We start from the raw sequence: 24,088 nt of genomic DNA, 5'->3' as shown, positions 1-24,088 counted from the left end.
TGGGATAAATATGACACTTATCATTAGTGACTCATCATAGTGTGGCATTGTTATGGTTTTATTTCACCCCTTGGAGGCCAATGACACTGAACACAAGGAACTAACGTGAGAAAACACGTTGCGTCATCCAACGTGAGGGCAAACTTCCTGAAAGGTTCCTGAACGTTAGGTGCCTTCAGCCACAGCAATAAATAGATTAGGATTCAGGTTTAGTGTGGTCTGTGATCGTGTGTGTATAACACAGTGGCAGCAGTGCCCAGTGGGAGGCAGACAGAAACAATGACTGAATACGTTCCACAATGAACTATAATTGGCCTTGTGGTTAACCTCATGCCTGGCTGCTAGTGGCAGGGCACTTTGACATCCCACTTTTCTTGTCCAAACCAGTTCTCCATGATTAATGAAGGTATTGAAGGCTTGAGAGGTAAAGAACATGCCTTTCATGGAACTAGAAGATACAAGAAAATATACTGTTTCAGTGGAAACTACAATATGAAAAGAACAGTATACCTAGTCTACTGTGTGCACAGTTATTACTCAGAGAAGGTGTGAGATGTAAAATGGTGACATACAGAGTGACATGGAAAGAAATCAATCAGATGACAAGAGGTTCTATGAGGCACTGAGTGTGAGGGGTGGAGAAGGGGTGGGGAGGTTTGACAGGGAGATAAGAGGGAAAGAGACATTTCCAAGTAACACAGTGTAACCATTGATTCCACCGTGCCTCGATGTCTCCGTGGGTCTCCATGGGTTTGTATTTCAGAAAAGCCTGTCTGCCCTGCCGCTCCCTCCTTCTCGCTCTCTCTTCCTGTTACACACCCTCTTTTCTCACTGTGAGAGGAGCTAGTTTCTCTGACAGGGAAACTGCTTTTCTGCTCTGACACAAGTGGTTCCAGGTGGGCCCTTTCGTATGTCTGTGGCAGTGGGTTTCAGACGCATTGGCTCTCATTTGTGTTAACAAGGATATTTCCCATCTGGATCCTTTAAAGTGACAGCAAAGCAAAGTGACAGGCAGGTAAGAAGCAAAGAGGCGTTTCCAAGTAACACATTGTAACCAATGATTCCACCGTGCCTCTGCCTCTGTAGAAGGGGGTGTATTTCAAACCAGCCTGTCTGCCCTGCCGCTCCCTCCTTCTCGCTCTCCCTTCCTCTTACAGTCCCTCTCTTCTCACTGTGAGAGGAGCTAGTTTCTCTGACAGGGAAACTGCTTTTCTTCTCTGACACAAGTGGTTCCAGGTGGGCCCTTTCGTATGTCTGTGGCAGTGAGTTTCAGACTCATTGGCTCTCATTTGTGTTTACAAGGATATTTTCCATCTGGATCCGTTAACCTTTAAAGTGACAGCAAGTGCTTTTGATCTACACCATCCCAGAGGCTGAAATGTGAGATCTAAGAGAGACCAAGACACTAATTGTGATTCAGAGCTCCTAATTGCTTTAAGATTACTACTGATTGGAATCAGGACGGGAGTCAACAGCAACTTTGTGTCTTTGTGAATGAATGAGAATGGTAAAGGCACTTGCTCAAGCTTTTTTGAGGTTGCTGTGGATTCTCACCTTGGCAAAGTGTAAGATCCCAGGTAAGGATAAGACCTCTCTATCCTCTTTTAAAGGTAGTAGTGCAAGAATTGTCAGGATAGGCTCATGGGTCAAGGTTAAAGGCACGGGATGTCTTTAGTGTAAGGAAACAAATAATCTGACTACTGTGTGCCTTTAAACACTTACATTTGATCTAATCTTAAAATACATCTATATCTAAAAACATTTCTTACCCCAGGACACTTCAATGGGTGAGTGTCCAGGAAAATAAAGACAAGCAAACTTGACTTACCTGGTTCTGATGGAGGTGATTACGCCAAAATATAAACCTGCTTGCATGATGTGTCCCGTCAATAAATCATCAGATCTATGCAGAAACAATGTACTCCATTTTCTTTATTTTCCTGGATAGTCACCAGTTTGAAGTGTCCTGGGGTAAGGAATCATAGTCACCAGTTTGAAGTGTCCTGGGTTAAGGAATGTTTCCCTTTTTGTTCAAGCGGGGCTGAAGAGTGTTTTTCTCTCTACATCTCTTGTTCATGGAACAGATGCTTTTTGCATTGTGTCCCTTTCACTGCACAAGAAATCACAGTTCTTCTGGGCAAAACTAAAACGAGACAGACATCTGAAAAAAAGAACAAGAACTACTTTAACATGTGGTCCTAGAAGGAGAGGGATTTTCCATAAGACAAATCCAGTGTAAGGTATTAGTTTAAAGATGATGTTTTGACCAGGAGTTTTATGAATACAAAACAACCATTCACTGCACTGTTCCTGTAACTTGTCGATGAAGTCTCTATCCATCCTCAGCAAATCTGAGAATGTATGAAGGAAAAACATCCTTCAAGGCCATGCTGAGCCTCTATTGCTGTGCATGTGGAAATACGTTGTCCACATCCCTGTAAATCCTTGAGAGGTGGTCAGTCAGTGGGCAGTGAGCAGGAGTCGAGATGTGTTCTCTCTGAGGAATCCAGTCGCCCATGGCGTCTGGGATAGCTGGCCCTCTGGCCCTCGGCATGCCTCTGTTTGTTCTGGTTGGGAGACTAGGGAGGCCGGGCCCCACTGCCCTGTTCAGTATTTAGACTGGCCAGACCACGCTGGGACCCAGGTCAGCTGTCTCTTCGGTTTGGAATGTTGCTGAGGAGATGAAAGACATCTATTCTGAGGAGAAGCTCACAGTCTCACAGGGACGCCCTTGACTCTTCACACATTTGCACACATGCTAATTCTATATAGTCATGCACTCTATTTGACTCTGAGTGGGTGCCCTGTCTGTGAAGGACTTCACTGGTGTTACCACTGTTATTTTGGCAGTAAAAAGCCCATACATTCACCTGTGAACATGGATGTTACATGTACTCATTCACAGTGCAATGTCTTGTCGCAACCACATTTAGTGCAAAACAAACGACTGAAAAGAACGGATGTTGAGAATAGACTGTGTGATTACCAGTTTCAAGGTTATTATCTAGTACTTATCCAGTGTTATCCAGTCTCTGCATTTAACTCAAAAATTGTAATGTATGTATGTAATGTTTGGCTTTAGAAGTGCCACCATAACCATAGGTGCCGGCGCTCACTGTGAGTTGTGTGGTGGCTGAAATGCTGGGACTGCATGTTACAGTTGGGTAAGACGAAACATAGTGAATGTTTCAGAACCGTGAGAGTAACACAACCTATAGCAAGATGGTAAGAGGGGGAGAAAAGTTCACTCGTTACCATGAGGATTCAGTACACGTCATACGTGATATACCGGTATGGAAAGGACACACTGTGAGTAGGTGTTGTGGGCTGAAAGAAAAAGATAGGAATGGAGAGAACATTTAGTTCATTCCGCCTTCTACTGCAGTAGGCTAAATAGGGGGTCACACACAGTGTTTCTTGGTGGTCTTAAATCTACTTTGAAACAAAATTATATACCTTAAACACATAGTTATGGGCTTTAAAAAAGAATACACCTGTACCATATCAGATATGGAGTTGAAATGTATTACATTTTGAGTTTGCATCGAAATATTGCACTTTATATACGTCACAGAAGACTGAAATATAAAATATAACAAAACCGGATTTTTTGCGTTAAAAAAAAGGATGTTAATTAATTATTAAATGAAGGTCACATTTTCCCAAACTGTTCTCTCTCTACTTCTCCCTTAGATGCCCATTTGACATGCCTGTTCTCAGAAGACTGTGTGCTACCCTGCAGCTTCAAACCCAGCGGAAATGAGATCATCAGCTGGTACCGCCAGGAGTTACTCCTCCTCAGCCACTCCCATCAGGGTGGAGACCAGTCGGACCAGCCTCCCAAGGGCCACCGTACCAGGATGTACCTGCTTCAGGACCAGCTCTCCCGGGGCAACGCCTCGCTCCACCTCAGCCAGTGTGGCATCAAGGACCGAGGTCGCTACAGGTGTCTGGTCAACAGCACTCTGGGACAACAGGAGTCCTTTATCATCATGAAAGTGGAGGGTTAGTAGTACCGCTGGCGCTACTATCGAGGCTAGAGTATGCTGCTAAGTATCCACTTCACATATCAAATTCTTTCAGCATAGCTTGTGGTAAAATACCCTCTGTTAAGAGACATGAATCATTGTTTGTCCACCAGCTACCGCTGTATTGGAGCTAGAGCCAAATTGCTAAACTGATGCCAAGCCAAGAGTCGAGTATTTGCTTTTGTTATTGGTTTTGTAACCTTGCTGTACAAAAACCTTTTGAATGGTTTTTGCTCTCAAATTCGCTGTTTGTAGTGAAACCACTCAAGGCTATTACTCTCTAACCTTGGCTCTCTGTCACTGTTATTCCAGCTCCCATCAAGATGGTTACTATGGAGATAAGTAAGAACACAGAGATTCAGTGCCTGTCTAAGGATATCTTCCCTGCTCCCCGTGTGCAATGGTCCACTCTGCCACCTAAAGCCAACCTGAGATCCACCACACATATGGCGCCCAACACTGAGGGCCTCTACTCTGTTCAGAGCAAACTGAGAATGTTTGGAAATACCCCCACTTACGTCTGCACCGTTAATTCCACATATGGATCACAGTCATGGAAGAGCTCACTACAAAAAGGAGGTACGGCATAATCAGCATTGTCTTTCTCTTTCTCTCTTTCTCTCTCATTTTGCAGATGCATAGTTTATGGTTGATAAATTATCATTCAAACAGTAATACACTGCTGGGAGTGACTGTTATTACAACAATAAAACGATTATTTAACCTTTATTTAACTAGGCAAGTCAGTTAAGAACAAATTCTTATTTACAATGACGGTCTACCAAAAGGCTACAGGCCTCCTGCGGGGACGGGGGCTGGGATTAAAATGAAACACTACATAAAGAGAGACCTAAGACAACAACACAGCATGGGAGCAACACAACATGACAACAACATGGTAGCAACACAACATGGCAGCAGCAAAACTTGGTAGCCTCACAAAACAGGGTACAAACATTATTGGGCACAGACAACAGCACAAAGGGTAAGAAAGTAGGGACAACAATACATCCCGCAAAGCAGCCACACCTGTCAAGATGGCCACCATTGTTCCTATAACCAAGAAGGTAAAGATAACAGAACTAAATGACTACCGCTCCGTAGCACTCACTTCTGTCATCATGAAGCGCTTTGAGAGACTAGTCAAGGATCATATCACCTCCACCTTACCAGTGTCATGACGTGGCCCTTTCTGGGTGTAGATCGTGGCTCCCCCCTCGCTCTCCCTCTCTCTCCTAAACCCAGGTTTTGTTATCTCAGGTCATAAATTCCTGGCAGAGACTCTCTCCCCCTGGTCATGCCGAAAGAGAGGGAGAGAGCATAGGGAGAGAACAAAGGACTTCACTTGGCAAAACTCCTAAATCCCCAAAATGGGAGAATTAAACAATATTTCTACTTTTGAGAATGTGTAAATGGTCCGTGGACACTTAAGGGACAGTTATGACAAGTGTGTTTCATTTGGTGATCTCATGAATGACAGGAAACACACATAACGGTATCTCTTAAGTGTACATTTCCCAGCTGTCAGGTTTACATCTAAATATTGTGAAAGGTATGTGATTAAACATTAACCTATTTGTGAAAAGATGTAATGTGATATAAACATTCTAAATGAGAGTTTGGATTTTCATATGAAGATTAACTAGTCATTGACCACACCCCCGTGAGCCCAGACATCACATTAGGCATCGACAAAGGATTAAACCTGCTCCTGAAGAAATTCACACATGATCATATCATGCCAGGTGACGCTGGAAGTGGTTTAAACTACAACTCTATCAAAGGACAAGACTATACCAACGTGGAGCATTGGCTACACGGCTGGAAATGATTCAACTCTGAAAATGGTTCAACTCTGGGACTATCGATTCACTACAGAAGGAGCAAATTCTAGACAACACTAATTACTAGTCTGCAGCTAAAAATGACGTAAACCTTGAACGTGAATAAAGAGAACTGCTGAAGCATCTATTCTATGAGAAGATTTCTGAATGGTACTATGAAGTTTCCATTCTAACCACCTACAACCACCTACGACTTTGATCTTCCGGGAAACACAACCAGAGACTTTTCTGTTGACTCTCTCCAGCAGATGGACCTGCGACCACAGAGAGAGACAGCAAGAAATACACCCGGAAATATGTAAATTGCAATTTCTTTTCGGATGAGTGGTCGTTCACGTAAAGTATTAGCAATTTATATGAGTGTAGTAATCCTCTATGAGTTTCCCGCTCTTGAACTGCCACACCCCTTTTCTTTGTCTACCAAGCCGTCATATCGGTTTCGTCCGCTAGAGACCTTTTCTTTGTATTATGTAGCAACCCAATGTATGAACTAATTGTGTGTGTTTTCATTTATTTCTATGATTAGTTAGTTAGTAAATAAATACCCAAGCCAATTTGTATATCGCTGATTCATAATTTACGATAGGGATTGTGCAGAGAACCAAGACTTTTACGATGTTTCGAATGAGACTGACGGAAGGTAAAGATTAATAATCATTAATAGAAGACTAGATAAGATATGAAAATATCTGAAGAGTCGATTCGGGAAATAGAGACTATAGCATTTTCCCGTGGTGCCCCGACTTCCTAGTTGATTAAAGATTACACGATTGGTTTAATCAGGTAATAATAGTTACAAATAGAGAACTGATTTGATAAAATAACAGTCTTCACATTTAATGATAGTAAAGACACGACACCAGCCACCCTAGACCCTCTTCAGTTTGCATACAGCCCTAACAGGTCCACAGACGATGCAATCGCCATCATACTGCACACTGCCCTATCCTATCTGGAGCAGAGGAATACCTATGTAAGAATGCCATTCATTGTCTTCAGCTCAGCATTCAACACCATAGTACACTCCAAGCTCATCATCAAGCTGGAGGCCCTGGACCTCAATCCCACCCTGTTCAATTGGGTCCTGGACTTTCTGATGGACCGCCCCCAGGAAGTGAAGGTAGGAAACAACATCTCCACCTCGCTGGCCCTCAACAGCGAGGTGGAGGGTGCGTGCTCGGGGTGCGTGCTCAGCCCCCTCCTGTACTCCCTGTTCACCCATGACTGTGTGGCCATACATGCCTCCAACTCAATCATCATGTTTGCAGACGACACAACAGTAGTGGGCTTAATTACCAACAACAACGAGACAATCTCAGGAGGCTGAAGAAATTTGGCTTGTCACCCAAAACCCTGACTAACTTTTACAGATCCACAATCGAGAGCATCATGTCGGGCTGTATCACAGCCTAGTATGGCAACTGCTCTGCCCTCAACCGCAAAGCTCTCCAGAGGGTGCTGCGGTCTGCACAATGTATCCCTGGGGAAATTACCTATAGCACCCGGTGTCACAGGAAGGCAAAAGAAGATCATCAAAGACAACAACCACCCGAGCCACTGCCTGTTCACACCACTACCATCCAGAAGGCGAGGTCAGTACAGGTGCATCAAAGCGGGGACTGAGAAGCTGTTCTTCAGTCTCTATTTCAAGGCCATCAGACTGGTAAACAGCAATCACAAACTCAGAAAGGCTGCTGCCAACATGGAGAGCCAAACACTGGCCTCTTTAACAAATAGATCACTAGTCACTTGCACTGTCGGAACCAGAAGCACAAGCATTTCGCTACACTCACATGAACATCTTCTAACCATGTGTATGTGACAAATAAAATTTGATTTGTCAGTGTGAGTGTCCATGATTGAGTCTGATTGAGTCTTTGAATTAAGAGCTGCTGTGAACTGAAAAGACGAGCGACCCAAGGATGTTTGTGCTTTGGGGACCTTTAACAGAATGTGACTGGCAGAACGGGTGTTTTATGTGAAGGATGATGGCTGCAGTAGATATCTCAAATGGGGGAGTGAGGCCTAAGAGGGTTTTATTAATAAGCATCAACCAGTGGGTCTAGCGACGGGTATACAGAGATGACCAGTTTACAGAGGAGTATAGAGTGCGGTGATGTGTCCTATAAGGACATTGGTGGCATTGGTGGCAAATCTGATGGCCGAATGGTAAAGAACATCTAGCCGAATGGTAAGAACATCTAACATCTAGTAATTTGAATCAGGGTTAGTTTGGCAGCTGGGGTGAAAGAGGAGCGATTACGATAGAGGAAACCAAGTCTAGATTTAACTTTAGCCTGCAGCTTTGATATGTGCTGAGAGAAGGACAGTGCACCGTCTAGCCATACTCTCAAGTACTTGTATGAGGTGACTACCTCAAGCTCTAAACCCGAAGAGGTAGTAATCACACCAGTAGGGAGAGGGACATTCTTCTTACGAAACCACATGACCTTTGTTTTGGAGGTGTTCAGAACAAGGTTAAGGGTAGAGAAAGCTTGTTGGACACTAAGAAAACTTTGTTGTCGAGCGTTTAACAGAAAATCTGGGGAGGGGCCAGCTGAGTATAAGACTGTATCATCTGCATATAAATGGATGCGAGAGCTTCCTACTGCCTGAGCTATGTTGTTGATGTAAATTGAGAAGAGCGTGAGGCCAAGGATTAAGCCCTGGGTACATCCTTGGTGACAGGAAATGGCTAAGACAGCAGATGTTCTGACTTTATACACCGCACTCTTTGAGAGAGGTAGTTAATAGTAACTCCCCATCCCGGGTCCGGGAGCGTAATCATCGACTGACACTAATTAGCATAACGCAACGGACATAAATATTCCTAGAAAATATTCCTATTCATGAAAATCACAAGTGAAATGTATTGAGACACAGCTTAGCCTTTTGTTAATCACCTTGTCATCTCAGATTTTCAAAATATGCTTTACAGCCAAAGCTAGACAAGCATTTGTGTAAGTTTATCGATAGCCTATCATAGCATTTTGTCCAGCTAGCAGCAGGTAACTTGGTCACGGAAATCAGAAAAGCAATCAAATTAAATCGTTTACCTTTGATGAGCTTCGGATGTTTTCACTCACGAGACTCCCAGTTAGATAGCAAATGTTCATTTTTTCCAAAAATATTATTTTTGTAGGCGAAATAGCTCCGGTTTGTTCTTCACGTTTGGTTGAGAAATCGCCCGGGGAATTGCAGTCATGAAAACGCCGAAAAATATTCCAAATTAGCTCCATAATATCAACAGAAACATGACAAACGGACTTAGACAAGTTGTAAATGGATCATAATAGTACTCACAGCTTTCCAAGAAAAACATTTGAGACATTTCTGATCTGTTTACATACAGTACCAGTCCAAAGTTTGGACACACCTACTCATTCAAGGGTTTTTCCATATTTTTACTATTTTCTACATTGTAGAATAATAGAGAAGTCATCAAACTATGAAATAACACATATGGAATCATTTAGGAGGCAAAAAAGTGTTAAACAAATAAATACATGTATTTTTTATTTTAGATTCTTCAAAGTAGCCACCCTTTGCCTTGTTGACTATCAGACCTCAGGATACAGAACCGCAGACAGGCTCAGGGAAAGGGCAGGCAGAATGGTCAAAACCGGAAAAAGGAGACAGAGGGCTGTAAGACAGAGGATTAATCCTTGATACATGAAACGTGGGATGTGTACGGAGTGTGGGGCAAAAGAAGATGAACAGCAGAGTGGCTAAGGATCTTGGAAAAAGGGCCGATAAAACGGGGGGAAAGTTTGCGGGACTCTACCCGGAGGGGCAGATTCCGAGTAGACAGCCATACCTTCTCTCCAAGAAGATAGCGGGAAACCAGGGTCCGGTGGCAGTCCGCCTGTCGACGGTACCTGGAGGTAGTCGTGAGAAGAGCAGACCAAGCTCTCTTCCAGGTGCAGACGAACATCTGGGCAGAGGGTATGATGACCTCTTCCTCTTGCTCAGGGAAGAGCTTGGGCTGATAACCCATGGAGCATTCGAAGGGCGAGAGCCCAGTGGCCGAGCAGGGAAGGGTGTTCCAGGCGTACTCCAGCCACACAAGTTTCTGGCTCCAGGTGGTGGGGTTGGCCGAGACGATGCACCGAAAAGTTGTATCCAGGTCCTGATTGGCACGCTCCGACTGCCCTTTGGATTGGGGATGAAAACCGGAGGACAGGCTGGCCGACGACCCAATGAGTGTGCAGAACGCCTTCCAGAACCGGGACGAGAATTGAGGACCACGGTCGAAAACCATGTCCACTAGAAGTCCATGGATCCGGAAGAAGTGCTGCACCATGAGCTGGGCCGGCTCCTTGGCTGACGTAGCTTGGGGAGGGTAATGAAATGGGCAGCTTTGGAAAACCTGCCCACCACCTTGAGGATAGTGGTGTTGCCAGACGGAGTGGGACCAGTGACGAAGTCCAGGGAAATATGTGACCAGGGACGGTGAAGGACAGGAAGAGGTTGAAGGAGGCCAGCCAGAGCTTACCGAGGAGTCTTGTTCTGAGCACAGACAGTGCAGGCAGCGACGAACGCGGAGATGTCCGGAACTATGGTGGGCTACCTGCCACCCTGGCTCCAATGGGGGCAATAACGGCGTGAAAGCGCGTCTGGCTTAACATTCTTAGACCCCGGGTGGTAGGAGATGGTGAAGTTGAACCGGGTGAACAACAGTGCCCATCGAGCTTGCCTGGAGTTGAGATACTTGGTGGTGCGGAGATATTCCAGGTTCTTGTGATCCGTCCACACTATGAATAGAAGTTCCGCCGCCATCTAACCATTGTCTCCACTCCTCCAAGGCCATCTTCACCGTGAGTAGTTCTCGATTCCCCACATCATAATTCCTCTCTGTGGCGTTAAGACGATAGGAGAAGAAGGCGCAGGGATGCAGCTTAAGTTCCAGGGCAGAACGCTGGGACAGGACAGCCCCCACTCTGACATCCGAAGCGTCTACCTCCACCATGAACTGACGGGATGGGTCCGGATGGATCCATATGGGAGCTGTGGTGAAGCGGTGCTTAACCACTTGCTCCTACCTGGCACGCAGGCGTCCCATCTAAAGCTCTGGAAATGCAAATGCGCTACGCTAAATGCTAATAGTATTAGTTAAAACTCAAACGTTCATTAAAATACACATGCAGGGTATTGAATTAAAGCTACACTCGTTGTGAATCCAGGCAACAAGTCAGATTTTTAAAATGCTTTTCGGCGAAAGCATGAGAAGCTATTATCTGATAGCATGTAACACCCCAAAAGACCCGCAGGGGACGTAAACAAAATAATTAGCATAGTCGGCGCTACACAAACCGCACAAATAAAATATAAAACATTCATTACCTTTGACCATCTTCTTTGTTGGCACTCCTAGATGTCCCATAATCACTAGTGGGTCTTTTTTTCCGATTAAATCGGTCCTAGATATCGATCTATGAAGACTGTGTGATAAACGGAAAAAAATAGCGTTTCATAACGTAACGTCATTTTTTTTAAATTCAAAAAGTCGACGATAAACTTTCACAAAACACTTCGAAATACTTTTGTAATGCAACTTTAGGTATTAGTAAACGTTAATAAGCGATCAAATTAATCACGAGACGAAGTGTTTTCTATAGGGGTCCGTCTTGAAATACTGTCCGTGTATTTCTCAACCAAAATATCCGGTCGGAGACCTGAAGAAAAAGCCTGTCTCTTGTTTGTTTGACCAAGAAACAAACAATTGGCAAATGACAAGACTGTTGACATCGTGTGGAAGCTGTAGGTACTGCAACCTCAGCCATATTTAATGTCTTTCGCCCATAACAATGGGTTGAAGCGGCGGATGGATATATTTTTCCACTTTCAGTGATCAGATTTTCCTGCACTTTTCAATGAAACGCACATTCTGTAAAAGTCACAGCCGTGATTTAACCAGTTTTATAAACGTCTGAGTGTTTTCTATCCACACATACTAATCATATGCATATACTATATTCCTGGCATGAGTAGCAGGGCGCTGAAATGTTGCGCGATTTTCAACAGAATGTTAAAAAAAGTAGAGGGTCGACTGAAGAGGTTAAGGTCCAGGAATGCCCTGTCAACAGCTGGGGACCACATGAACGGGACCTTCGGAGATGTGAGTGCTGACAAGGGAGAGGCCAGGGTGGATTAAACCGTGATAGGAATTGGCGAATCCTAAGAAACATTGCAATCTACTACCGCTCTCACCTTACCCAGATCCATCTGCACATTCCCAGAAGTGATGTATCCAAGGAAGGAGATGATGGAGCGATGGAACTCGCATTTGACAAACAGCTGGTTCTCCAGGAGATGCTGGAGGACTTGTTGGATGTGGAGAATGTGTTCTTGAGCTAAGCGGGAAAAGACGAGGATGTCATCGAGGTAGACGAAAGTGAACTGGTTCAACATATCTCGGAGAACGTCATTAACCAGGGCCTGGAACACAGCAAGAGCATTGGTCAAACCGAATGGCATCACCAGGTATTTATAGTGTCCACTAGCAGTGTTGAAGGCTGTCTTCCACTCGTCACCTTCCCATATCCGTACCAGGTGGTAAACGTTCCCCTAACTTAGAGAACATAGTAGCCCCTTGGAGCGGCTCAAAACCAAGGCGATGAGTGGTAGTGGGTAGCGGTTCTTAACCGTGATGTCATTGAGGCCCCGGTAGTCGATGTACGGGCGCAGAGTTTCGTCCTTCTTCTCCACAAAGAAGAACCCTGCGCTGGCGGGGGAGTTAGAAGGACAGATACCCCCTGCAGCCAGGGACCCGACAGTGAATACAGCCATCCCCGGGGTGGTAGTGCCCGTGAGAATGTCATTTCCGCAGTCATAGGGTCAATGCAGAGGAAGCGAAGTATTGTGGGTAACCCTGCCTATAGAGTGCCCATCCAGTGCTCTAACATCCACGTGACTGGAGAGGGGCTGAGTGGGGATGCCCAGCTCAGACACCAGGGTGGCGTCCATGAAACTCTCATCGGCCCCAGGGTCAATGAGAAACCAGGGAGATTTAGATTGGTCACCCCACAGCAGGATGGCATTGAGAGGGGTGTGAGTAAGGGGAGAATAAAAACTCTCTGTATGGCCCACCAGAGTACTCGTACCTACTGATGAGCCTGGTCTTCTTAAAAGACAGGTTGACACATAATGACCGGCAGTTCCGCAATATAGACAACTCTGGGTGTTAAGTCTGCATAAGTGTTCAGCCTAGCTCTGCCAAGTTGCATCGGCTACGGAAAAGGGGAGTCGGCAGACCTCAGAGGCTCTCGGGGGAACTCTCGTAAGCTTGGATTCTCTCGGGGACATAGACACCGGAATCTTCTGGAGTTCCTCGGAGGAAAGTTGGGATCCTTAGGGCAAGAGATTGGGACCGGAATCAGACCTCCTCTCTCTCCTATGTTCCTGTAGCCGCCCATCGATCCGGATGGTCAAGGCGAACAGAGAATCGAGATCCGTAGGCAGTTCCCGGGCTGCAAGCTCATCCTTAACGTCCTCTGATAATCCATGAAGGAATGTGTCAAACGGGGATTCTGAGTTCCAGGCACTCTCGGCAGCCAATGTGCAGAAATCAACCGCATAGTCCACCGAAATGCGGAAGTCTTGGCGAAGCTGGAGTAACTTCTGGGCAGCATCTCTCCCAGAAAATGGAGAATTGAAACCTTTTTCACCTCATCCACAAACTCCTTCAGGCTGAAACACTCAGTAGATTGTTGTTCCCACACCGCAGTTGCCCAGGCAAGATCCCTCCCGGACATTAGCGGGGGAAGGACGAGGGCAGCAGCTCAAAGATGAGGGAACACTGGGAGAGAAACACCCGACAGGTTCCTGACCGTCCAGCGAAGTGTTCCGGGGGAGGTAAGCAAGGTTATTGGGAAGCCAGGGTGGCCTGGAGAGACGCACTGCTGACAGAGGTGTTACTGGGGGGCTGGGAGGCTACTGTCGTGGCCGGTGGACTCACAGATAATCTGCGGAATTGTTCCAGCAATGTATTCAAGGCACAGTCATGGCGTTCTGCCAAGGTCTGGAATCCGTCCATAAGACCTGGGAGTAACTCCTTGTGTCTCCCAATGGTGGCTCCTTGGGAGGAGATGGTGTTGCGGAGTTGGTCCAAGTCTACTGCATCAGTCATGGCCAGGTCGTACAATCGGACCTCAGGAGAAGACCCAGATGCAGACAGTTCGAAGCAACAAAGTTTATTACAAAAACAGGTGGCAGGCAAACGACAGGCAGGCAGAGGTCAGTAATCCAGAGCAGAGTCTGAAGGTACAGAACAGCAGCCTCAGGGTCAGGGCAGGCAGAGGTCAGTAATCCAGGGCAGTGTCACAGGGTATGGAATAGCAGGCAGGCTCAGGGTCGGGGCAGGCAGAATGGTCAAAACTGGGAAAGCTAGAAAACGAGGACAAGAGAGAAAAACAAGAGTACAGGAAAAATGCCAGTAGGCTTGACGAGACAAGACGAACTGGCAACAGACAAACAGAAAACACAGGTATAAGTGCACAGGGGATAATGGGGGAAATGGGTGACACCTGGAGGGGGTGGAGGCAAGCAGATCAGGGTGTGACAATGACAGCTTTGCACACTCTTGGCATTCTCTCAACCAGCTTCATGATGTAGTCACCTGGAATGCATTTCAATTAACAGGTGTGCCTTGTTAAAAGTTCATTTGTGGAATTTCTTTCCTTCTTAATGCTTTTGAGCCAATCAGTTGTGTTGTGACAAGGTAGGGGTGGTATACAGAAGATAGCCTTAAGCAAAGAGATAGTCATAAGCAAAGAGAAATGACAGTCCATCATTACTTTAAGACATGAACGTCAGTCAATCCGGAAAATGACAATAACTTAGAAAGTTTCTTCCACTTGCAGTTGCAAAAACCATCAAGCACTATGATGAAACTGGCTCTCATGAGGACCGCCACAGGAAAGGAAGACCCAGAGTTACCGCTGCTGCAGAGGATAAGTTTATTTGAGTTAACTGCACCTCAGATTGCAACCCACATAATGCTTTACAGAGTTCAAATATCTCAACATCTCAACTTCAACTGTTCAGAAGAGACTGTGTGAATCAGGCCTTCGTGGTCGAAATCCTGCAAAGAAACCACTACTAAAGGATACCAAAAATAAGAAGAGACTTGCTTGGGCCAAGAAATACGAGCAGTGGACATTAGACCGATGGAAATTTTCCTTTGGTATGATGCGTCCAAATTTGAGCCTTTTAATTCCAACTGCCGTGTCTTTGTGAGATGCAGAGTAGGTGAACGGATGATTTCCGCATTTGTGGTTCCCACCGTGAAGCATGGAGGAGGAGGTGTGATGGTGTGGGTTGCTTTGCTGGTGACACTGTCTGTGATTTATTTAACCAGCATGGCTACCACAGCATTCTGCAGCGATATGCCATCCCATCTGGTTTGTGCTAAATAAGACTATAATTTATTTTTCAACAGGACAATGACCCAAAACACACCTCCAGGCTGTGTAAGGGCTATTTGACCAAGGAGAGTGATGAAGGGCTGCATCAGATGACCTGGCCTCCACAATCACCAGACCTCAACCCAATTGAGATGGTTTGGGATGAGTTGGACCGCAGAGTGTAGGAAAAGCAGGCAACAAAGTAATCAGCATATGTGGGAACTCTTTCAAGACTGTTGGAAAAGCATTCCTCATGAAGCTGTTTGAGAGAATGCCAAGAGTGTGCAAAGCTGTCAACAAGTCATTTTGTCATTACATTTTTTCCCCCTTTTCAAATCCAATTGTTTTAGTAGTTACTATCTTGTCTCATCACTACAACTCCCGTACGGGCTCAGGAGAGACAAAGGTCGAAAGCCATGCGTCCTCTGAAACACAACCCAACCAAGCCGCACTGCTTCTTAACACAGCACACATCCAACCCGGAAGCTAGCCGCACCAATGTGTCGGAGGAACCACTGTGCACCTGGCGACCTGGTTAGCATGCACTGAGCCCGGCACAGGAGTCACTAGTGCATGATGAGACATGATATCCCTACCCAAACCCGGATGACACTAGGCCAATTGTACATCGCTTCATGGAACTCACGGTCACAGCCAGCTGCAACAGAGCCTGGGCTCAAACCCAGAATTTCTGGTGGCACAGCTAGCACTGCAATGCAGTGCCTTAGACCACTGCGCCACCCGGGAGGCCAAAGGGTGGCTACTTTGAAGAGTCTAAAATATATTTTGATTTGTTTAATAGTTTTGATGACCAACAATGTAGAAAATAGTTTTAAAAATAAAGAAAAACCCTTAAATGAGTAGGTGTGTCCAAACTTTTAATAATAAATAATAATAATGATAATTTTGACTGGTACTGTATATTTTAGAGGCTATTTATACAGACAATTGGTGTAAAACCTGTATAAACTGTATTTACAATTATTTGACAATATTTTATGTTGGCAATAATTATATTACACCATTTCTGATATATCCCATGTCTTACTTTAATTTTCCTGCAGGTGTGTTTTGAGTCAAATCTGGATTATATGTCTCTATTGCCATTCGTTCCAATTAGAGTGGTTTGCATTTCGCCCTGACCAATATGGCTGCCATTTTCCCACCGTTCTGGAACTTTGAGGGTTTATGAAACAACGCCCTCTACGTAACAACGCCCTCTAGTGTAAGAGAGTGACTACAGCTGGAAGTCTGCTAAGGGACAGTGATATATACCTTTTACATTTAGCAGACACTCTTATCAAGAGCAGCTTACAGAAGTCAGTGCATTCATTTTTGTATTTTTTTGTAAACTGGTCCCCCGTGGGAATCGAAACCCACAAACCTGGCATTGAAAGTGCCATGCTCTACCAACTGAGCCACAAATAACATGCTTTCCCTGGCTCACAATTCATAAACTTATTTCATCAACAGAGTTGATTGGAGAGGCAGGGCGAGAGCTGTCCATCCCTTGCATGGCTCCACAGAACTTCCAGAACTTTTCCCTCACCTGGACCTTCACTAGAACCAATGAGAACTCCAAGGTCATCCTCAGCTATGTCAGCCAAACCAGACGGACCTCCAACCTTTGGGAGGGCCGGGTTGAACTGGAGCAGGACCGAGTTTTGATGGGAGATGGATCCCTCCTTCTTCACAACCCAGAGAGTCAGGAACACACAGGAACCTACACCTGTACATTCTCAGGCTTCCAGAGCAGACACATAGTTCAAACCCAGGTCACCATCAGGTCAACATCACGGCGGTCGTTGACAGGTACACAATTATACCTTTAAATGATTTACACCCTATGTGCTTATTATGCATGCAAGGTTATTGATGCTAAGTGTTCACATCTTTCAATAATGCTGAATTCTTAACACATTTACATTGTCCAAACGTCTAGACAATATGCCAAATGCTGAAGACCAGGTTGGGCGTACAGGGGAAAGTCACTCCAAGATGTGGGTTATTGCTGTAATAGTTGCAGTGGTTGCACTAGTAACAACAGCTATACTACTGTATAGAAAACAAAGAGGTAAGTATAAAGACAGGTCTTGACCCGGGCCTGCAGTGGGAGTATATTAGCGTATCAAAGAGATGTCTGCTATCCTACTGTTCAATCTACTATAACTAATGTGATGGAATACCTGAGAGTAAATTCATCACTTCTGAACACCATGCATTCTGTACTCATACTCACATGGCAATGAAGGAAGTAATGACTCATATGATTTATGAACTCCCTAGCCAACCAAGGGAAGGCTGATAGGACCACTCTGGAGGACACAGAGATGCAGCCAATGAAAACTAGTAAGTGTAAATGTCTATTTTAGTAGTTGTCGGGACTCATCATTATACAGTATGGCCTTTGTCCTATTATAATCCAATCCAGAAATCTTACACTATATATACAAAAGTATGTGGACACCCCTTCAAATGAGTGGATTCGGCTATTTCAGCCACAACCGTTGCTGACAGGTGTTTATAAAATCAAGCACAAATCCATGCAATCTCCATAGACAAATATTGGCAGTGGAATGGCCCGTACTGAAGAGCTCAGTGACTTTCAACGTGGCACCTGAATAGGATGTCACATTTCCAGCAAGTCAGTTTGTCAAATTTCTGCCCTGCTAGAACTGCCCCAGTCAATTGTAAGTGCTGTTATTGTGAAGTGGAAACACCTAGGTGCAACAACAGTTCAGCCGCGAAGTGGTAGGCCACACATGCTCACAGAACGGGACCGCCAAGTGCGGAAGTGTGTAGTGCATAAAAATCACCTCTCCTCGGTTGTAACATTCACTACGGAGTTCCAAACTGCCTCTGGAAATAACTGTTCGTCAGGAGTGCTGTACAGCTTGCCGCCATTGGACTCTGGAGCAGTGGAAATGTGTTCTCTGGAGTTATTAATCACGCTTCACCATCTGGCAGTCCAACGGACAAAACTTGGTTTGGCAGATGCCAGGAGAATGCTACCTGTCCCAATGCCTAGTGGCAACTGTAAAGTTTGGTGGAGGAGGAATAATGGGCAGTGGCTGTTTTCATGGTTCGGGCCTTAGTTCCAGTGAAGGGAAATATTAATGCTACAGCATATAATGATATGCTAGACGATTTTGTGTTTCCAACTTTGTGGTAATAGTTTGGAGAAGGCCCTTTCCTGTTTCCCCATGACAGTGCACTAAGCGAGGTCCATACAGAAATGGTTTGTCGAGATCGATGTGGAAGAACTTGACTGGCCTGCACAGAGCACTGACTTCAACTCCATCGAACACATTTGGGATGAATTGTAAAGCCGACTCCGAGTCAGGCCTAATCGCCTGACCTCACTAATGCTCTTGTGGCTGAATGGAAGCAAGTCCCCAGAGCAATGTTCCAACATCTAGGGAAAAGCCTTCCCAGAACAGTGGAGCCTTCCCAGAACAGAACAGCCTTCCCAGAACAGAAGAGCAGGTGTCCACATACTTATGGCCATGTAGTGTATCTGATTTTATCCCATTCTGCAAGGCCAAAACAAAAGTGACTTGTGTAGCCTTCAGCCCAGATACCTTTAGCCTTAACAACATTCATAAAACTTAAACTGTTCTATCATTTGAATAAATGTATCTGTTATACTAAAAGGCTTTAGTTATTTTTTAATTGGCTCATACCTATTGCCCTGCCTTACTAATTGGCCTTTCCATTTCTCCCTCACAGTTAAAACATCTGATGATTTGCCAATGGATAACTGCCAGCTGAGAGCAGGACAAAACAACGGCCATACATAGCTCTGACTGACAAGACGTACTAGATGACAGTCATACTGTTCCTAATCACAGACCTGACATCATCAATCAACCATGTATTTGTAGCTTGACTGATAGTTAGAAAATGTGCCCATGGACAACAACCCACATGTTTTGCTCAAGGGGGGAAATTATATCATTGGAGAGTACTGTTCTACAGTGGAGCACATCTGTGTTCTAAACAATTGAATAACTGTACCGTCTTCATAATTTACATTAAAGTTTTGAATTAAGTATTCATTGTAGCAGTCATCTGTGAGTGTCTGAACAGTTGTCAACTCTGAGATACCTTACCCTTCTAAGGTATCTAGCTAGCTACAGCAGGCTACCGAGACAGAAATAGACATTGCCATGCTGTTCGTAATGGAACGTAACATTTTCGTCCTGAATTTGAGCTTTCGTTTTAACAACATGACCACACAACTTTGGAATTCTATATAGGACAAAATGCGTGTTGCAGGCATATTTTGATATTTAAGATTTAAGAAAATGTTGTAGTCATTCCCTCTTAGAAAAAAGGGTTCCAAAAGGGTTCTTCAGCTGTCCCCATAGGAGAACACTTTTTGGTTCCTGGTAGAACCCTATTTTTGGGTTCCATGTAGAACCCTCTGTGGAAAGGGTTCTACATGGAACCAAAAGGGTTCTAACCTGGAATCCTAAAGGGTTCTACCTGGAAGCAAAAATAGTTATTCAAAGGGTTATTCTATGGGAACAGCCGAAGAACCCCTTTAGGTTCTAGATAGCATAGAACATAGCATAGAACATAGCATAGATTTTTCTAAGAGTGTACACCGAGATGTGTGAGTAGAAGTATACTAGTAGGTAAGAATACTACAAATTTTGATTATCAGAAATGTTTGATTGCAATTATATAACATTATCCTCTGGAATCTAAACTTCTATTAAAGAATATGTAGGCATTATTTTTAAAAAGGCCATGTCTTGTCTCTCTGGTGACCTGTCTCTACTCTGAGGACTGTGTGCTGCCATGTAGCTTCAAACGAAATGAAGACAAGGTGATTCATTGGTACAGACAGCAAACACCCGTCCATAGCTACTACGATGACATTAACTAGTTACAATTTCAGACTGAACATTTCAGTGGAAATACATCTTTGTTTAAAGACCAGCCTTTTCATGTAAATAAATCAGTCCTACTCAGGAGTGTAGATGTTTCAGATGAGGGTATGTACACTACCGTTCAAAAGTTTGGGGTCACTTAGAAATGTCCTTGTTTTTGAAAGAAAAGCTAATTATTTTGCCCATTAAAAAAAATAAAAATAAATCAGAAATGCAGTGTAGACATTGTTAAAGTGGTAAATGCCTATTGTAGTTGGAAACGGCAGATATTTAATGGAATATCTAACACTACTGTTCCAAAGTTTGGGGTCACTTAGAAATTCCCTTGTTTTTTAAAGAAAAGCACATTTTCTGTTCATTGAAATATCATACAATTGATCAGAAATGCAGTGTAGACATGGTTAATGTTATAACTGACTAATGTAGCTGGAAACGGCAGATTTGTAAAATGGAATATCTACATAGGCCCATTATCAGCAACCATCACTCCTGTGTTCCAATGGAAAGTTGTGTTAGCCAATCCAAGTTTATAATTTTAAAAGGCTAATTGATCATTAGAAAACCCTTTTGCAATTATGTTAGCATAGCTGAAAACTGTTGTGCTGATTAAAGAAGCAATAAAACTGGCATTCTTTAGACTAGTTGAGTATCTGGAACATCAGCATTTGTGGGTTCGATTACAGGCTCAAAATGGCCAACAACAAAGAAAAAGAACTCTTCTGAAGCTCATCAGTCTATTCTTGTTCTGAGAAATGAAGGCTATTCCATGCGAGAAATTGCCAAGAAACTGAAGATCTCGTACAACGCTGTGTACTACTACCTTCACAGAACAGCGCAAACTGGCTCTAACTAGAATAGAAAGAGGGGTGGGAGGCCCCTGTGCACAACTGAGCAAGAGGACAAGTACATTAGAGTGTCTAGTTTGAGAAACAGACACCTCACAAGTCCTCAACTGGCAGCTTCATTAAATAAACAAAAAAAGAAATGTTCTCTCACTGTCAACTGCATTTATTTTCATCTTAAACTTAACAAGTTCCACAGACATGTGACTAACAGAAATGGAATAATGTGTCCCTGAACAAAGGGGATGTCAAAATCAAAAGTTTCAGTCAGTATCTGGTGTGGCCACCAGCTGCATTAATTACTGCAGTGCATCTCCTCCTCATGGACTGCACAAGATTTGCCAATTCTTGCTGTGAGATGTTACCACACTCTTCCACCATGGCACCTGCAAGTTTCTGGGGGGAATGGCTCTAGCCTTCATCCTCTGATCCAACAGGTCCCAGATGTGCTCAATGGGATTGAGGTCCGGGCTCTTCGCTGGCCATGGCAGAACACTGACATTCCTGTCTTGCAGGAAATCACGCTCAGAACGAGCAGTATAGCTGGTGGCATTGTCATGCTGGAGGGTCATGTCAGGATGAGCTTGCAGGAAGGGTAACACATGAGGGAGGAGGATGTCTTCCTTGTAATGCACAGCGTCGAGATTGCCTGCAATGACAACAAGCTCAGTCTGATGATGCTGTGACACACCGCCCCAGGCCATGATGGACCCTCCACCTCCAAATCGTTCCCGCTCCAGTGTACATACAGGCATCGGTGGAACACTCATTCCTTTGACGATAAACGCGAATCTGACCATCACCCCTGGTGAGACAAAACCGTGACTCGTCAGTGAAGAGCACTTTATGCCAGCCCTGTCTGGTCCAGAGATGGTGGGTTTGTGCCCATAGGGGACGTTGTTGCCGGTGATGCCTGGTGAGGATCTGCCTAACAGGCCTACAAGCCCTCAGTCCAGCCTCTCTCAGCCTATTACGGACAGTTTGAGCACTGATGGAGGGATTGTGCATTCCTGGTGTAACTCGGGCAGTTGTTGTTGCCATCCTGTACCTGTCCCGCAGGTGTGATGTTCGGATGTACCGATCCTGTGCAGGTGTTACACGTGGTCTACCAGTGCAAGGACGATAAGCTGTCCGTCCTGTCTCCCTGTCTTCGGCGTCTCACAGTACGGGCATTGTAATTTATTGCCCTGGCCACATTTGCAGTCCTCATGCCTCCTTGAAGCATGCCTAAGGCACGTTCACGCAGATGAGCAGGGACACTGGGCATCTTTCTTTTGGTGTTTTCAAAGTTTTCAATGTCAGTAGAAAGGCCTTAGTTTTCATAACTGACCTTAATTGCCTACAGTCTGTAAGCTGTTAGTGTCTTAACATCCGTTCCACAGGTGCATGTACATTCATTGTTTATGGTTCATTGAACAAGCATGGGAAACAGTGTTTAAACCCTTTACAGTGAAGATCTGTGAAGTTATTTGGATTTTTAAGAATTATCTTTGAAAAAGGGACATTTCTTTTTTTGGCTGAGTGTAGTACCCGCAAAACACCAGTCTCAACGTCAACAGTGAAGAGGCGACTCCGGGATGCTGGCCTTCTAGGCAGAGTTGCAAAGAAAAAACGATATCTCAGACTGGCCAATAAAAATAAAAAGATTAACATGGGCAAAAGAAAACAGACACTGGACAGGTTAATCTAAGTTTGAGGTGTTCGGATCACAAAGAAGAACATTCGTGAGACGCAGAAAAAAATTAAATGACGCTGGAGGAGTGCTTGACGACCTCTGTCAAGCATGGTGGAGGCAATGTGGTGGTCTGGGGGGTGCTTTGGTGGTGGTAAAGTGGGACATTTGTACAGGGTAAAAGGGATCTTGAAGAAGGAAGACTATCACTCCATTTTGCAATGCCATTCCATACCCTGTGGCCGGCGCTTAATTGAAGCCAATTTCTTCCTACAACAGGACAATGACCCAAAGCGCAGCTCCAAACTATGTATTTATGGAAGAAGCAGTCAGCTGGTATTCTGTCTATAATGGAGTGGCCAGCACAGTCTGTCATGCAGGTGAAAGAGGACCCAAAAGCGAGCGAAAACAGAGTCTTTAATCCAGTAAAGTAAATACAATCAAAAAACACAACTTTCACTCGAAATGACGAGGACAAACTGGAGACTCGATCTTGAACAGCAGGTGAACAGCAGGTTGCCTCGGGAAGGCACTTGAACCAAACCGACTCAGACACCTGCTCACCACGCAGCATCTGAGGAAAACACGACACGACGGGGCGATACACAAACACAGCACGGTGAATTCTAGACAAGGAACCGACAGGGCAGAAACGAATAACAAGGAGAGAAATAGGGACTCTAATCAGGGAAAAGGATCGGGAACAGGTGTGGGAAGACTAAATGATTGATTAGGGGAATAGGAACAGCTGGGAGCAGGAACGGAACGATAGAGAGAAGAGAGAGCGGGAGAGTGAGAGAGGGAGGGGGAGAGAGAGGGATAGAAAGAGGGAAAGAACCTAATAAGACCAGCAGAGGGAAACGAATAGAAGGAGAAGAACAAGGACAAGGCATGATAATCAATGACAAAACATGACACAGTCACCGGATCTCACCCCTTTGAGCTGTTGTGGGAGCAGCTTGACCGTATGGTACGTAAGAAGTGCTCATCAAACCAATCCAACTTGTGGGAGGTGCTTCAGGAAGCATGGGGTGAAATCTCTCCAGATTACCTCAACAAACTGACAACTAGAATAGGCTGTAATTTCTGCAAATGGAGGATTCTATGACGAAAGAAAAGTTTGAAGGACACAATTTTTATTTCAATTAAAAATCATTATTTTTAACCTTGTCAACGTCTTGACTAAATTTCCTATTAATTTTGCAACTTTTTTCATGTATGTTTGCATGGAAAACAAGGATATTTCTAAGTGACCCCAAACGTTTAATCTGCCCCAAAAACACTACAGAACAAAAACACCATCAAAACCCTCGACTCCAAAGGTCTGTACACATTGGAGAGCAGAGTGAGGATCCTGGGTAATGTCTCTGACTACCCCTACTTCTGTTTGGTCATCTTTG

The 24,088-nt window shown here is 44.6% G+C and overlaps 1 protein-coding gene across 1 annotated transcript; it reads left to right on the top strand.

The window, feature by feature from the left end:
* The first annotated feature begins 1,134 nt into the window (after positions 1–1,134).
* Positions 1,135–19,332, top strand: LOC123993681. The gene is made up of 7 exons (XM_046296080.1): positions 1,135–1,577; positions 3,694–4,005; positions 4,341–4,607; positions 16,750–17,088; positions 17,219–17,350; positions 17,563–17,625; positions 19,006–19,332. Exons 1-7 carry the CDS (start codon positions 1,499–1,501, stop codon positions 19,074–19,076), a joined length of 1,263 nt encoding a protein of 420 aa, XP_046152036.1. The 5' UTR covers positions 1,135–1,498; the 3' UTR covers positions 19,077–19,332.
* The last annotated feature ends 4,756 nt before the right edge of the window (positions 19,333–24,088 follow it).

The sequence above is a fragment of the Oncorhynchus gorbuscha genome, linkage group LG02 (assembly GCF_021184085.1).
Source record: "Oncorhynchus gorbuscha isolate QuinsamMale2020 ecotype Even-year linkage group LG02, OgorEven_v1.0, whole genome shotgun sequence".
NCBI lineage: Eukaryota > Metazoa > Chordata > Actinopteri > Salmoniformes > Salmonidae > Oncorhynchus > Oncorhynchus gorbuscha.
This window is presented reverse-complemented; position numbering and strand designations above follow the sequence as displayed.

Coding starts and splice junctions, on each gene's coding strand:
- LOC123993681 (XM_046296080.1), top strand. CDS start 1,499: ATGAGAATGGTAAAGGCACTTGCTCAAGCTTTTTTGAGGTTGCTGTGG. Junction 4,608..16,749: donor GAGCTCACTACAAAAAGGAG/GTACGGCATAAT, acceptor TTTCATCAACAG/AGTTGATTGGAGAGGCAGGG. Junction 17,626..19,005: donor GATGCAGCCAATGAAAACTA/GTAAGTGTAAAT, acceptor TCTCCCTCACAG/TTAAAACATCTGATGATTTG.